Source organism: Acanthisitta chloris, unplaced genomic scaffold (genome assembly GCF_000695815.1).
Source record: "Acanthisitta chloris isolate BGI_N310 unplaced genomic scaffold, ASM69581v1 scaffold44145, whole genome shotgun sequence".
NCBI classification, from domain to species: Eukaryota; Metazoa; Chordata; class Aves; order Passeriformes; family Acanthisittidae; genus Acanthisitta; species Acanthisitta chloris.
Genome location: NW_008676219.1, coordinates 9,739 through 25,692, shown reverse-complemented (window position 1 = coordinate 25,692; position 15,954 = coordinate 9,739). Strand labels below are relative to the sequence as shown.

The 15,954-nt window shown below is 45.1% G+C and overlaps 1 protein-coding gene across 1 annotated transcript in view; it reads right to left on the bottom strand.

Moving 5' to 3' along the window:
- FBXW4 (F-box and WD repeat domain containing 4) overlaps positions 1 to 15,590 on the bottom strand; it is a gene marked incomplete at its 5' end in the record, with an annotated part of 49,870 nt that extends 34,280 nt beyond the window's left edge. Inside the window, 4 exons of the mRNA XM_009076023.1 lie at positions 8,759 to 8,853; positions 11,297 to 11,429; positions 12,596 to 12,781; positions 15,495 to 15,590. Coding sequence (XP_009074271.1) covers positions 8,759 to 8,853; positions 11,297 to 11,429; positions 12,596 to 12,781; positions 15,495 to 15,590 — 510 coding nt within the window. The remainder of the gene's footprint in view (positions 1 to 8,758; positions 8,854 to 11,296; positions 11,430 to 12,595; positions 12,782 to 15,494) is intronic.
- Positions 15,591 to 15,954: the final 364 nt, after the last annotated feature.

Here is a 15,954-nt window from a genome sequence, read left to right as displayed (position 1 = left end):
GAAGGAAAGGGAACGCAAGGGATGCATTTCAAAGTTTCTCCAGCAATTGGATGGGGGGGAGCTGGGCCCAATGTGAAATCATAGAGGTCAAAGGTGGGTCTCCCTCCCTTGTGAGAAAGTGGTGAATCAGGACGGTTTATCAAACGATCATTTTCTTTTGAAACTGGGAGGCAGCGGCTGGGACAATCCTGCAGATGTGCTTGATGAGTTCGGGACAAAAATGGGCCACCTCCTCCCCCCTCCCCCCTTTAAGGTCTCCCATCAGGGGTTGCTTCTCCCTCCACTGCTTCCAGGACCCTCCCCTCCCTTCTTCAGTGGTCAGCTGAGACCCCCACCCACTGACCGCCTTTGTATTCCTGGCCTTTGGACACACTGACAGCGCCCTTTATGAGACCCCAATCAAGACCCCCATGTCACAGGTACCTAGTAGAGATACCAGACCCTTTTCAAATGAGGAATAACAAGGAAAATATGCTGGCCCATTGTCCCAGCATGGCACCAAGGGAGATGAAAGGGACAGGCTGCTCCCTCTCTGCAGACCGCCTGCCAATCAACCCCAGTTATTAAGGTCACAATGTGGAAATTCTTTTGACCTACACCTAATCAAAGATGCACCAGGGACTTTTGAGACAACATGGGGGAAGGTGGGAGGGCAGGCATCCCCCCGCCCTCTCCACCCATAAATACAGCGAAGCTTCCAAAGAGAATTAGTAGGAGTTACCCGTTAGTGCTGCAGCACACTTGCCCAAGTACCACTGGGGCAGCCAAGCTGAGTTCCATGCTGGCATCCTCAGGAGAGCTTAAATTAAAAGCATTCCTCACTGAAAATGTACAGACTGAACAACACTGGAAGTGGCTCAGAAGTCACTATCGAGGACACTGCATGACAAGTACTAAGCATCCTCTTCCCCATTCCTCATAGCAGTGGTTTGTGCAGGCTGTGGGCTTCACAAAACATGCTCAGAACCATCCGACACTGGGCCCTGAAGAAGAGAAACCCAGTGAGTGTGAACCTATGAATCTCCAAAAGCTGAATCACCTGGATGGATGCCAGCAGTGCAGAGCAGACATTCTGAATTCCCACTGCATGATACAGGATGAAGATACCAAGATGATGTTGATGGTAGCAGTTCTTAGGACTATGCAGAAATATCTCACAGAGAGGAGTTAGGACCCACCTGCAGTGACAGACTAATCAGATGGGCACAAAACAGTTAGAGCATGGGTCAGATGGGATCAGAGAAGCACATCCCACCAGGTAACTCCAGAGCACTTGGAATACGGATGAGATCAACTGCCCCTGAAAGGTTGCTCTGCATCACTGCTGTCTGAAAGTCATCACCATACACTCAGAACAGTTAGACACAATACTTCAACCAGGCAACAGTGACACAAGAAATGACAGACTACAGCCTGTGATAGTTCACACAAAAGGGCAAAAAAAATCCCAACTCCAGAACAGAAACATTTTTCAGCACATATAGGATGCCTCTGCAAGTTCATGACTTTGAATAAGGTCCTCCAGAAGAGCCACATGGTATAAATCATGGTCACTACTGGTACACTTAAGATCAGTCTTGAAGAAACAGAATTTTTGGCACCACTCTTTATGCACCATATCTACCATCATGCAGGGAACACCCTTCCTGATCCCACTGCCAGTTTACAGCTCACATCCTGTTGGTATCCTTCAAAGCCCACCTGGATCAAACTCTTAGTGAAAGGAAAACAAATTTTGGGTGCTAATAGAGTGAACTCATGAGCAGTGTGACAGTCACAGCAATCACGATGCAAGTTTCATTCTGCTAAACATTGCTCAAGTGTTGGCTCTTTCTCCTCTTTTATCCACTTCTAGCTCATGAAAGACACCAGTTCAATGCTACTCAGAGCCCCCCAACTCCTTTCAGAGTCTGTAGAAGGTAACAGCCTAGCAGAGGTGACCAACCAAGTAAGAAATGAGAAGTGGAAGATTCCAAAAGAACTCTGGGACAAAGACTCATGTCTTTACATAAATTCTATTCCGCTTCTCCACTGAAAGTCATTGCCATTCCTAAAACTGTCCCCTTGTTCCTTGGCTCTTAAACAACTGTTGAAGCAGGTGGAAGACAGCTTTTTCTTCTTGATGTTGAACCAACTTTATCCCAGAAATTGCTTAGTTGTGGCAAAGCATGTCCTGGTTTAGGTTGTTGTAAGCCAAGATCCAAACAGACCCTTCACACCAGCTCTCTCCTCCAGCTGCAGTAAGCTGCAGAGCAGACACAGAGCCCTGCAGCACAAAAGACAGATATTGCTCTTACTTCAGGGCAATATCCTCCACGATCACCCTCCTTTCAAATGCCAATGGCAGGCTGAGGACCAGTCTCCCGCTGTACTCAGAGTGAATCAACACTCCTTTAGAGGGGCTAGGCTGCTATCTTAGGACACTACAGCTTCACTTCCCACCTCAGGGCATGAGCTTGCATCCTCTGAGTGACACCTTCAGCCTCATCTGGGAAGAGTAACAGTGGAAGCTGAGCCTGGTTAGAGCCATCTGCACCTGGGGCTCTCACCGTGCTAGAAAGGTCCAACCCTCTGTGTCCCTCCCCGCCCCTAAAAACTGTCCTTTGAAAGGCAGGGGAGGGAACAGACACCACTCTAATTGCAGGAGTGAAACCTGGCATCCTCCTGCTCATCTACCTTTGCACCCTGTTTCTGTTTCTCTTTGAACTTCTGGTACAGCTTGTCAGGTCGCTGCCCTCCAGAGAGATCAGAAAAAAGATACAGCAGTGATTACTATTGGACACTGATATGCAAGCTGGAAAAAGAGAGAGAGAAAAAGGGAGAGAGAACAGCCTCCATGTGTCAGACTATGAAAGGGCTGCGACTGAAGCCGCCTGAAAAACAAACCCTTAATTTAAATGTTAATGAAAGTGCTGAAGAGACATCAGAGGCTTTCATTTCTCTACAAGGAACAGAATCACCAGGTCTAGAATTTATGGGCCCCTTCACCTCCCCTCTCCTCTTCTCTGCTCCATCAGCCACAGAACTTAGGAAAGGAAAAAACCTCTAATTTTAACATTAACTCCACACTTCCACCCTGGGATGCAATTGCTAAATTATCTGTTGGCAGTACACTGATCAAAGGTGGAAAAACAAAGGCACACTGCACAACTGAGCAAAGGTAAACAGCAGCCAAGGTCTGGTGAAGTTACCTTCTCCCCCTGCGAATTTAAAAACCAAAGAGAAAACAATCACAAACTGGAAATGGAAACCTCAAACCATCAGGCTGACAGCCCCCTCAAGTACGTTTCTTCTGTCACATCGATTAAATAGACAGGGATTCTCCTGTGCAAACCAAGGTGCACAAGAAAGATGCTTTCTCCAAGCTTCCTGAGACAGACTTTACCCTCCAGCAAGGGGAAAGATGACAAAAAACTGCAGGGGGAGAAAAAAAATTTCAATATGCAACACGGCTCAACAGGATTAGAAACAGATGTCTGGGTTCTAACTCAGTTAGCTACTGCCTCCCAAAACCTGTTCACCTGCCCACAACCACTAGTGAGCCAATTCACACAGTCACAAAAAATATATACTTTAGAGTATTGGCCAAAAGTGACAAAAAGGGAGGAAGTAATCAATCATGTGAGCTTTAGAGGGCAAAGGAAAGAAATTGAAGCGAAGAAAGTTAAGCTGCAGTTTCTCAACCTGTAGAAGTGTTTGCATATGCGTTTGTTTCTGGAGGAGAGGGAAGAGAGATGTGTGTTCATGTGTTCACCCATGTGAAGAAGACCAAATAGAGTCATTATCACACAATTAAAGAAGGTAAAACAAAGTCTTCTTCCTCCCAACATCAAGGGAACAGTCAGGGCACATGGATAAGACACAGGTGTCATTTTAGCTCCAGAGGGGAGAAACTGATACTCACTTCCTGCTTTTCAGCTTTAAGGTGAAAGAGCACCAAGTCAGTTAAGACTGTTGCATATATCTAGAAACCCACATCCAGATCACTCTCTGAGGTCAGCAAGAGCTGGTAGTTAATGCCACCACTAACTCTGCACGTCCACCCTGGGATCTCACAGTTGAACAGGTTCTTTCTGCCCCACTTAAGAAACAGCTGCAGGTCAGAGTCCCCTCTCAATTACTCAAACCGACCAGGCTCCACAAGGATCCCTAAGGACAGCAGAGCTATTGCCTGCTATTCTGCTAGCAATGCACAAACCACAATAAAACCCAGTTACTTGTCCCAAGTCCTTAGCAGACTCAGAGAGGTTAACTGTATAAAGCTAGGTCAAAACAGAGCACCACTACAGCCAACAGCTCATGCTGATATGCAGTAGGGGAAATTTGCTGATAAAATCGGGGCAAGAAATGAAGGTGGGGGAACATTATCAAGCATTTTAACTGCTGCATGTAAGGGCTTCAATTGTACAGTTAAAACCACTGCAAAGTTGCTCTGACTCAAGTGGGTTGTTTTGCTCTAATGCAATCTGCAAGATCAGATTGTTACACTTTCACAAAAAGTTTCTAGACAACCATTAAAAAGAAGTCCTCAAAATTAATAATTTTGATTGTTCCCAATGGAACGTTCAGTCAAGGTGCCTGTCAGTAACATTTCTCTTCCTCCCTTTCCCCAACAAGTTTGCCTGAGGTTACCCACAGGGGCAGAGATCTCCCCAGACATTACTTCCCCATAATAATCTATGGGAGAGGCAATTAGGCTAACAGAGATTCAAATTAGCATGTTCAAATAGTTGGGTCTCAACAACAACACTGAATAAACAGAAGAGAGAGCCAGCCTGACTTTTAAAATTCAGCTGCTCACAGAACTACTTCTTTTGCTTTAAATTAAGCATTCAGTGCAGGTAGCTAGTCTTTAGTACAAACCTTCCTCGGCTCTGGAGTAAACCTGTACTTCACCAAGGCAACATCCATGAGGAGAAGTCAGGTACTCCAGCAGACTAATGACACAATAGGAAAAGAAGAGACTTTCACCTGGGCTTGCACACCCAAAGCACAACGATGCCACAGTAAGGGCACTATATGGTTGTCCAATGTTGTCTCAAATTGTACCAATGGTTTCCTTGCTCTCTATCTACAGTTGCACATTGGAAACCATTTTTGTGCCTCCATCTTCTCCTTTCTCAGTTTAATATCTGACACACTTCTAGTACAACATGGGAAGACCAGCTCTCATGACAAATATTTTAAAATTAAAATAGCAAATGCCAGTGGCCAAACCTGGCAGGAGAAACCAGCTTAGATCTGAGTACTTCTTTTAATACAATACCAAAAAATTTCAGAATCCCATAATAATAATGAATTTAACATCAAGGTCCACATTTTTCTTTCCCCTCCAGTTTACAGTGTACAGTGCACCCTTCTCTTCCTTGGCTACTGCCACCTTGGGGAACCACAAAGCACAAAGGTGCTTCTACTCTACTAGAAACCCCTGGGTTTGCCTCACTTTGCATATCTGAAGTGGTCCACTGCACTCAGGCTTGCCCTGGTCCCTGAGCACACATAAGTCACTGCAGTAAACATCAGTAAATGGAAGTTTAACATCTGCATGATGCAGAGTTCAAAAGGCAAATGAACTCGGGGTGGGGGTGGGGGGTGGAGAGGGTTACAAGTAGCTAAGAAATGTAGTTTAGGGTACACAGCCTCTCCGTAAGCACAGCATTTTACTAATCCATGGAGAAGGACAGCTTTGGAGATCAGTTGCTGAAGCAAGCTGGGGCACCCTTATTTAAGTATCATACTTTAAAGATACTTCTCTAGTCCCTGATGTGACATGCAATGTGAGACCTGCTGTCCCAAGCACATCAACAAGTTTTGCAGAAGACTTGCTAAAAACCCAGAAGGAACACAATGCCCTCCCCATCCCCACTGCCCTGCACTGTTAGGGATCCCAATGCAATAAAGCTCCAGCAACACACATGGATGTCAAAGCACTTTCGTGGCTGGAAAGGTTATACAAAGGACTAAGCACAGTTATCCCCCCAACAGCAAGAAGTGAAGATCCAGCACTCTTAGTATCCTTTTACTACCTTTTATTCTACTTAATCTCCCTTATGGGAATCATTCTGTTTGCAGACCCTAAAAACATCCAAACCAGCACCACTACACAAAGAGCAAGGAAGCCTCCTCCCCAGCTCAGCACAACTGCAGGATCATCTCTGTAGTGACACAGGGAAACAGTGGACAAATCAAAGCAGAATACCCAAGAAAGATGCCTGAAGCCAGAGGAGCTGTGCTCTAAGAGCACAGGTCTCTGATACTTAGTTTAGGTGTAGAGGCACTGTCCATTAGGGCAGCAGTTCAGTGGTGCAGGATGACAGCAGAAAACCCAGCTGTGGGTCAAAAGCACATGTGATACTTTATAACAAAGCTCCACATAGAAGAAGGTATCCCTGGAAAACCAGAAGAAAAGTTTCAGGCCTGCCCATTAACAGCTGAGGCTCACTAACAACACAACCCTGACTACTCCATAGAGTTTTAGTCTCAGCAAACTTCCAGACCGGGAAACTGCAGCCTCTCCAAAGCAATTTCAAATGCCTACAGTTAGAGGAACTTTCCCTGCTCCTATCCCACTGCACAGAACTGCTTCGAGCTGTTTCTGAGCTCAGTGTGTCCACAGTAGAGCAAGCTGGTTGGTCCTGGTGAGGCTGATGAGCAGTGAGCCAAAATACTTAGGTGGTTGGAGTCTGATTCTACAGCAGTTCTACACCAGCAGAACTACCTGAGGAGATCTCAGTTGACACCAGCACAAGCAAGAAGGAAGAATCAGGAGAACATGTCAAATGTTTATGAGGAAGTGGAGGTTGTAGGCCATGTTCAGCCTCACCGAGAAACAAATGCATCCAAGCTCTGGCAAGAAGGATGGCGACTGCAAGGGAGGAAAAGCTTCAGACACAAGTGCATAGGGAATGCATATGGGTGAAATATGGGCACTTACAAATAAAACAGAAATGACAGAGCTCCGCAAAGCAGACCCTGCTAGAAACCAGATATCATCTTTTTGATACTCACCCTCATTAGACAGCAAGCAATAAAAGCTATTAGTGAAAAATTCATCTCCCCTGCCCCTTGCCCTGGCCCTCCCCCACCACATGCCCTCCTGCTCTGATCCTCTCTCTCTTCTAGGATGGCTGCGATTTGTTCTGAGAAGCGACAGGTTTATAGGTTAGCCGACACCTTCTCTATGTGGAATTTTAATTAACTTCTCCCAACGTCAATATGTTAAGGAGCAGGGTTCCCATTATACAAGGTCAGCAGCGTGTTTCAGGCCCTGCTATATCAGCCGTCAAATTGAAGAATTAATGACGTGGCTAATTGGCTCTAATTCTCCACACCCCCCTCCCTAAAATATGGAGGGGTAAGGAGGGGGTGTGGTCGGGTGGGCTAGTGGGAGAGGCTGGTACTGTCCCTGGTCTCATAAAAAAATGAGTGCACAATTTCAGCCTACTTGTTCATGGGGTAGCTGTTCCACCACCTCCAATCTATCACCCTGCAGGGAGGAAAGGCGGGGTGGGGAGGCTGAGGGTAAATATTGTGACAGAGAGTGTGCACAAACGTGCACACCAGGGAGAAGAACACTGTCCTGACAAGAGGCCACCACAGTAGGTCATCACTTAGGAGTAGGAAGCAATATGCCACTGGGCTCTAACCAGCCACGGTACCTGAGCCAGCATGTCTGCTAGAAAAAGGGCCCTTGCAGCACAAAAGACAGCAAAGGGCTTCTATCTCACATCTTGCAGCAGCACTAATGCACATGGCACTTCTTCAAAAACACTATCTGTCTCAAACACTCAGAACAAAGTGACAAGGAAGCAGCAAAATCATAGCAGGCCTCGAGTGTCAATTTATTGATAATGCCATTAGCTCTGTACCACTACCTTTCCGCTGCCTGCAAAAAAAGCTTGGAAATCTAATAAGGACAGTAGCTGTGGGAAGTTTTTTGGTTTTGCACAAGCCTAAAATTCAGTAGTTCCAGACATGGGCAGCAACAACAGCTCTTCTTCCCCTCTTCCTGGAGGTATGCTGAGCAAGAATCTCTCTTGCATGCAGAAGACCAGCTTAACAGGGAGCCAAAGAGACAGACTGTTGCTGGTCAGTGTAATATTTCAACAGTGAGAGTTTAAGTTTCTCAGATTTTCATTTCCTCAAGAACAGGAGCACTTTGAAAAAGACCCTGGAAGACATTGGTGTATATATGGTGCTTGCCTCCCATGCTGAAGTTGCAGTTGTAGCATTACACCTGCACTAGAAGCACAGAGCTACAGGCAATAGAGGCTGGAAAGTCTCATCCTGGAACTCTACTTCACCTTGCCCAGTTCAGCATGTTCAAAGAAAACTGAGCTCTAACCACTGCATACAGCTCTCAAAAGCAGGGACCTTTTTGCTCAGCATCTCTTCTGCCACAGAATGAGAATACAAATTGGCATCTTTTCAGCACAGAAAATCTCAAGAGGATCCAACTCACTGCTTCTAACTAGCAACTCAGAGCAAAGAACGAACAGCTCCCACCAAAGGCACTAGGATCATTGCAGGGCCATCTTCACAGCCTCAGGATGAGCGGATCACTCCACTGCTGTAAGGAACAAAGACCACATGGTCTTCCCTGAGCTCCTGCTGCAGGCACAAGCACCTGATCAGCCTTCACCCAAATCAAGCCCCTGAACTGTCACACTGGTGCCTCAGAAAGACTTGTGGACACAGAGCCTATCTAATTCCTTTACTTCTCTCTGTTGGAAACTGGGAATAAAGAGATCTCAGTTACCTTAATAATGGGCTGATAGCAATGGACCACACTCGATCCTCTGTCTGCACTGTATGTAGACATTGACCAACTCTGCCCGCGGACAGGGACCAAACCTAAAGAGAGAGATGCATGTTATGTCAGGTCACCCAAAATTGCAGAACACTGCTAATATTGTGCTGGAAGAGCTGCCAAAACTGCCATGCCTACCTCTCCCTGAATTCCCATTATTTATTTTTGAGGAGCAGAGCCTTCAATCACTGGCAGAAACAAGTGCTTGAAGTCACACAAAGATTCAGCTTATGAGTATGACCTTCCAGCCCACTGGTAACACAGCAAGCACCCCCATCATCACTTGCTCTCTAGCGGCAACACTCGACACAACTTTCTCAACTTCTGTAGTAAATAGACAAGAAGTGGGTTTTGTTCAAATCTGTTCTCTTGAACAGTGTGGGAAGACTTTGCATCATCCCTGACAAATTAATTATTCACTAGTCTGTAAAATAGTTTCCTTTTATAAATCCATCCCCTTTAGACCAAGTTTCTTAAGTGTACCCCAAGCTATTTTCAAATAGGCCCCCCCTGCTCACTGCCAATGTGAGAGAATCTCTGCCCTCCCCCATCAGTGGAAACATGCACATCCCCTTCCACAAGTTCACCCCTTTGTTTCTGGGTCCTAATAAAGGTCCCCAGATTCTTGCTGTAGCCTCTGCTTGTAGCCCTCATTTTCTTTACCTTGCAGTCATCTTGGCCCACAGGACTCAATCCTCCCGGTTCTCTGCAACCAACCCCCAATGTTTCCCTTCAAGACTTCAAAGCAGGGAGGGCCCTATTTGTTTGTTTGTTGATAATGCCCAGGATTGCAGGCTATTCTTGTCAGCGGAGAATTTAGCACCTAGTGTCAGCAAAGGCAGCAGAAAAGCTTAACTCCTTTAAGGCATCCCTATCTCCTACAGGTTAAAAATATTGCTCAGAGCACACTATCTGCTGCCTATCACACAGGAATGTACATTAGCAGCTCTTCAGGGCTTAGTCCTAATCAACACTCAGCAGAGCCCTCAATAGCTTAGACACTTAGAGACCCTTTAAAAGGCTGGTAGGGATTCCCTTCCACCCTCCAAGGGTCTCATTCATGCAAACAAGACAGCCTACAAAAGAGAAGATAAAAAATAAGAGGTGAACATCCCTAGAGCATATGCTGTGGGGAGCACTGGGTGGGCAAGATCTCACACTAGCTCCAAGAAAAACAGTCTTAAATTCCCCTTCAGGAGTTTGTTCTCAAGGTCGGGGATGTCTGTCCTCCAGCCGTCAGAGAAGCAGCAAGAAGGCACTCTCCCAGAAAACAGGCTCCACAGACCAGAGAGGAGCAGCCCTGCTAAAGTGTGAGACAAAGCAGCATCAAGGTCTTGCTCCCAGGAGGCAAACAGCATCCCCAGTAGTGTTCTTTGCATCTGAACACTGCTTTACTTGGGAGTGATTTTACTCAGGGGTACATGTATACAGAGGGACCAAAGAAAATAAATAGGGTCATGCTGCTCAGTAGTCTGTCAGATAGTTATCCATTTCCACACACTTCCTATAACTCCTTGAAAAAGACATTTAAGTCTTTCCTTGCTCCAGTTTGCCCTCTTGCAAAACAAGGATAGCAGTTTTCCCTCTTACCTCCACCAATGCTCTATGATAGGAACCAGGTACCAAGAGTATCCAACAGCATACTCTGAGCAACAACCAAAGCTTTCAACATACAGCAACTACTTCCAACAATGAAACAAGTGATTGTGAAGATGCTACAGGTACTGCATCATGCTAGCAGGACAAGGGTCAAATATCTATGTGGAGTTTTCTAAACTACTAAAACAAGAGCTGGTTACAGCTCAGGAGAACAACTCTCCAGGTCCACATAGGAGCAGACCAGAACCTGGACAAAAATCAACAAGCTCCTGCCACAAAAAGAAATAGTCAAAAATTATGGCAAAGGACCCAGTGATGCCAGCTGGAAGAGAAAAATGGGAACTAGCAATATTCATAGTCTGACTCTGCTCCTAGGTTGCAAACCAAGAACCATTAGAAACAAACAAAACCACCACCAAAACCCACAAACACAAATAAATAAAGCACAACCCCATAAATCTGAAAAAGGCATGATACTAGCCCTTTAGAGACTGAATATATAAGAGAGAGCATGTTAAACCACACTGCATCACAAAGCAAGGGTGGGCTTGAGATACATACAGCAAATTTCAGACTAACTGGCATGGATCTCCACTACAGTGTGGATAGATGCACAGTGAAAGTAGCAAAATATCAGCTGCCACCTTCTGAACTTCCTAGTTCAAGCCAGCAGCTGATGCTGTACAGTACTGCCCAATCTCTTCCTTAAAAGCCTGGCACAGCAAGCATCTTCTCAGAGACATGAGCCTGTGCCAAGATAGACAGTGCTCCTCCTGCAAGGAGGACAGGGCTCACAATAGTTCTGCTGACACTTAAATATTCATGGAACAAGACCTCTGGAGTCACCTCTGCAGCAGCACCTGCAGCTGCTGAAACATCACTGCTCACCTTAGCTGTTCGGTCCCGGGAGCCACTGACAATGAGGCCACCTTGGAAATCCACACAGTTCACCTCCTGTTCATGTGCAGAGAACTTGACACTGTAGGAGCCATGGATCTTGTGAAGGACAATATTTCCGTCTCTGGAAAACAAATCCCCAGGCAGGGAGTCTGTATCAGCTGGACATGCACCTTCCATTAGTGCTTAGGAGTGCCACAAAAAGACCAGGACTGATCGATCTCTCATGGGAGTTGAAATTCATGCGACATTATTAACCCTTGGTTCTTCACACATCACCTGTTCTGCAGTCCCACATCTGGGCAGTCAAAATCTGATCTGATGTATATGAAAATATTCCTGGCAATCTTTCCACCCTTCACTTTGTGTTAAGCTGCAGAAACTAGCAGAGCAGCCATTCCTATTCCTACTGCTTTGAGCTTGCCAGAATCATGTCTGTACACTGAACAGCTAGAGTAAGGGAAAAGTGAGAGGTCATTCTCACCCATGTCCAAGCCTCAGCTTTTCATTCATTTCAGAGCAGTCAGGCAGGGTGCTATGCTTTGAATTAACTACACAGACATTTAGACTCTTTTCAACCAATGCATTTCCTGGAATTTTAAATGTGTGCCTTCGTTTTCACCTGAATTTTGGGCTACAGTTCACACAGGAGTCTCATGATATCCAGGCAGACAGTCGTGCTTGTCTCTCCCAATCCTGTACTTAACTGCTGTGTATATTAATAAAGTTTTAGCTATTAATAACAGTTCTGTCATTTGCTGTAACAGAAAAAGGCCAGTCAAATGCAAAATTAATTGGGAAGTGTGTCTGTGCTGGAACACTTGGCAGTTTTCCCTCTCTACACAATTATATCAGTGGGTCTAATAAACATATGCTTGTCTCTAGAAAGCTTTCTGCACTATTGCAGTCCCAGTTAACCAGAAGTACTGATTATTAGAACAGTCTAGCCACCCTGACTCTAACAGGGAAAGAAAGGAAACTTGCACATCAGTCATGTTTGCCTGATCATTCAATCCCAATTCAACAATCCTATGGACATCTACACAAGTTCAAAGAGAAAATGACACTTTATAAGATCAACAGCATGAGACTCAGCTCCTTCTCTGGTATAGTAGAAGCTTTATCAGGACAGAACCAATTATAAGAGAGGAAACACCAGTAGTTGAACACAGTCAAGCATAAGGACACTGTGTAGCAAGATTGACCCCCCTGCTCTGGGCTGGAGTTACATAAAGTCTTTCCAACTTCAGTGCCACAATCTTTGGGCTCCTTCATTCGCCCACAACTTACCCTCCTCCACTGACGATGTGGGAGTTAACAAGAACAAAGCGACATACATCCTCCTGGTGGCCAGAGAAGATGGCTTGAGGGTGACGCTGCAAACCTGCACCCTCTGGACAGAGGTGGTAGGCATGGATGTCCTCTGCTTGAGACAGGTAGAGATATTCGCCATCCAGCTCCATCCAGGGCATCAAACTACAAATAGACAGCAGGTTAGGGGCATGAAGGAGTAGGGAGAAGGAAACAGAACAGCCTCATACAGAAAGAGAAATGAAGAGTTTGCACATGTAAACATACCAACAAAAACAAATGCCCACTCAAGAAAACTCAAGTTGGAGCTGCAGGTCACACACAAAAGCAGGGTTGAATACAGTAGCACAGCAACAGGTGAAGCTTCTCCAGCAACACACAAAGCAGGTTACATTGCTGGCATTTTTCTAACCAAGAACTGAGGGAAAGGAAGCGTGGAATCTCTGAGAGAGGATGGCTAAAAGTCTAGTGAGCTTATATAGCAAATACTTAAGGGTCCCTGAGCCTGCACATGAGCCCTGTACTTTTCTTCAAAGGCACTGGTGAGCTATGCTGAGCACTTCTGACAGGGCCTTCAATACGAGGCTGTTGGTGCTAACAGTAAGTCTTGATCCTGCACACTGTTTGCTGATGTCCAGCAGAGACCACAAAGCTGCCATGGTTCAGCACACATCTGAGCAGGAGAGCAGGTCACGTCAAACATCACAGGTCTTCCTACAGACAAAGTCATCCACCTCCTGCATTCTGCGTATGCTGATATGTAAAGCAGCAGGTAAGCCTGAGGCTGCCGAACAACTTTATGCTCATCATGCAGACGAGGTGTTTTTCTACATTCACACCTCTTCCACTGCTGAGCCAAATGCTCTTGATTTCTGTTGCACATCTGTCAGAAGAGCCCATACACCCTTTCTGCCCCCTGCAACCTGTGGGACAGTGGCAGGTTCCAAACCAAGATCAGTGGACTGCCAAAAAAACTGTTCCAATGTATTTTGAAGATTGATGTTAAAAGTGGAAAACTTGATCTCCCAGGAAATAAAGCATGAAGAGAAGACACTTGAGCAACACCTGAATCAAGTCCATCTTCATGAGAAGTTTATTTATTCTTGAAACAAAACCGAAATACAGAAGGAAACAGGCTACAACGCACACTTAGGCAACAAGACCTTTGCACAAGATCTTGGTTTTGTGGAGCCACCAGAGAATCAGCAAATAATATTTCTGGATATAGCAAGGCTAGATACAAAGAGACATGAGGCTCATGTCCTGTGAGGCATGGACGCATGAAATGTCTCTACTCTGCAGTCTGTGCACTAGTACCCATGGAAACACAGAGCAAAACCATAGCCTTTCCATAGAGCAGCCTTTCAGTTTTCAAACTATTCAGGAACAAACTGTTTTGAAAGCATAGGGGCTTCTCATAAAAACTTGTCTCCTTCTTTTTTTCAGATCATTCATCCTCAGAGGTCATAATTTTCAGTGTCATCAGAGCCATTACACACAGCTGTACCTTGTAATACCACAATGAACAACTAGAAAAAATCAAGAGGACAAGACTGATCATTAGATAGAAGGTTCCTCCTGCTTGCCTGTATTCACCTCCAATAACAGGCTTTTAAGTCACACAGACAAAGCAGTCTGGGACTTGACCAAGCATCTGGGACTTGATCATATGCATGGAAAAAATAAAGAGGCATCTTTAGAGAGGCAGCTTTGTTTTCAGGTGGGCTTTGATTTCCCCTTCCTTCCTCCACTCCTACGCAGTCCTCTAAAAGCAAGTGAATATCCAGCTTACCTAGACTACAGCCAGTTTCTGTGGCTCTCCTTCTGCTGCAGTTTAGCTTTTTACCTTTTGCTATGGCTTTTTCATAAGGAGAAATAACAAATCTGAAGCAGGATAAATGAAAATTAGAGGATGCCATTTGGATGGTGGCCTCATTAAATCAGTCCTTGCTTTTTCACTTGGGAAGGTGGTTTAGTAATGATCTTTACCATCCACAGAGCCTGTCTTCACAGATGGTTGCAAGCACTTCAAAGGCAGGTATACAACCTGCACCAAAACCGATTCTGCTCATTACAGCTATTCCCAGGACTTTAGACAAGAAGTGCCACATTATCCATGACTTCAATCTACACAGCACAAAAAGGCATGAAAGCTTAGTAGAAGGTCCTTGTTCTTCAGCAGCTAACAAACCATAGTGTTTCTCATTTTTCCTTCAGTCTGATGTCACAAAGGCTGAAGATTTAGATTTGCTGTTCAGACAAGAGACTTATCTTATGCTTTGCTTTGAAAGCCAAGTACACCTTTGCAAACAATTTAACAACTACCTCCTCTCATTAATATCAAATATACATTTTTTTTAAGTGAAGGAGAGAAGAATAAGATATGAGAATGAAGAAGCCTAAGGCAGAAGAATGGTAATTAGCATTTTAGATTTGTACATCCAAATCCAGGGCAGGATAAACCACAGGAAACACACTAAGCATTTTAAGGGGATGCCGAAGTCCACATCTGGGATCAATGTATGCTCATTGTGAGGGAAGGATAGAAAACTGCTCATCATATACAGCAGTAGATAGGAACGCAACAGTTTGAAGTCTGTAATAAAGATTACTAAATCTGACTAGAACTGTAGAGATCAGAACAATGACAAATTCAAATTACTGAGAAAGAAATTCTCAACACTCGGTGTGAATCCCTAGGGCAAGACAGCAACTCCAGTTAACCCCGCATGTATCTAGCCAGCAACAGCCAGGAACATCACTTTTAAGACCCTGTGGATCACAAGGAGCAGGAAACATCTCATTTCAGGACACAGGCAGAAACCCAAGGTCCTGCAGCAGCTGACAGAACAAAGCAGAAGAGAAAGAAGCCACTTGCTTGCATTTCCATTTCAGGACTGTCTCCCTCCGGCAGCGTCCGTGCTTCCAGTTCTGTGATACCTTCACCCTTTCTTTCATGGGAATGCCAGCAGCTCTGCAGACAGAGGAAGAGAAATGAGATTAGCAGCCAGGACCGACGCTATCCAGACAACAAATGCACTCAAGCTGGTACTCTAAGCTCTCACTCTGGATTACAGATGATGAACTGGCAAACACTGAAAGTGGCAGAGCCACACTACAGCAAGCACATTCATGAGAGCTGACAAGAAAGGAACACTGAGCAGAGTGAAGGATTATCAGCATAGAAAGCCACCTCTGATTATCACTAGAAATCTGATTAAAACTTGATCAAGTATAGTGAATGCAACAGAGGTTCAGGCAAAATGTAATCCAAACAAGATGACACAGAAAGAAACTATCAGAGAAACAGGGCATCACTCTTTTAATAGAGACTGAAA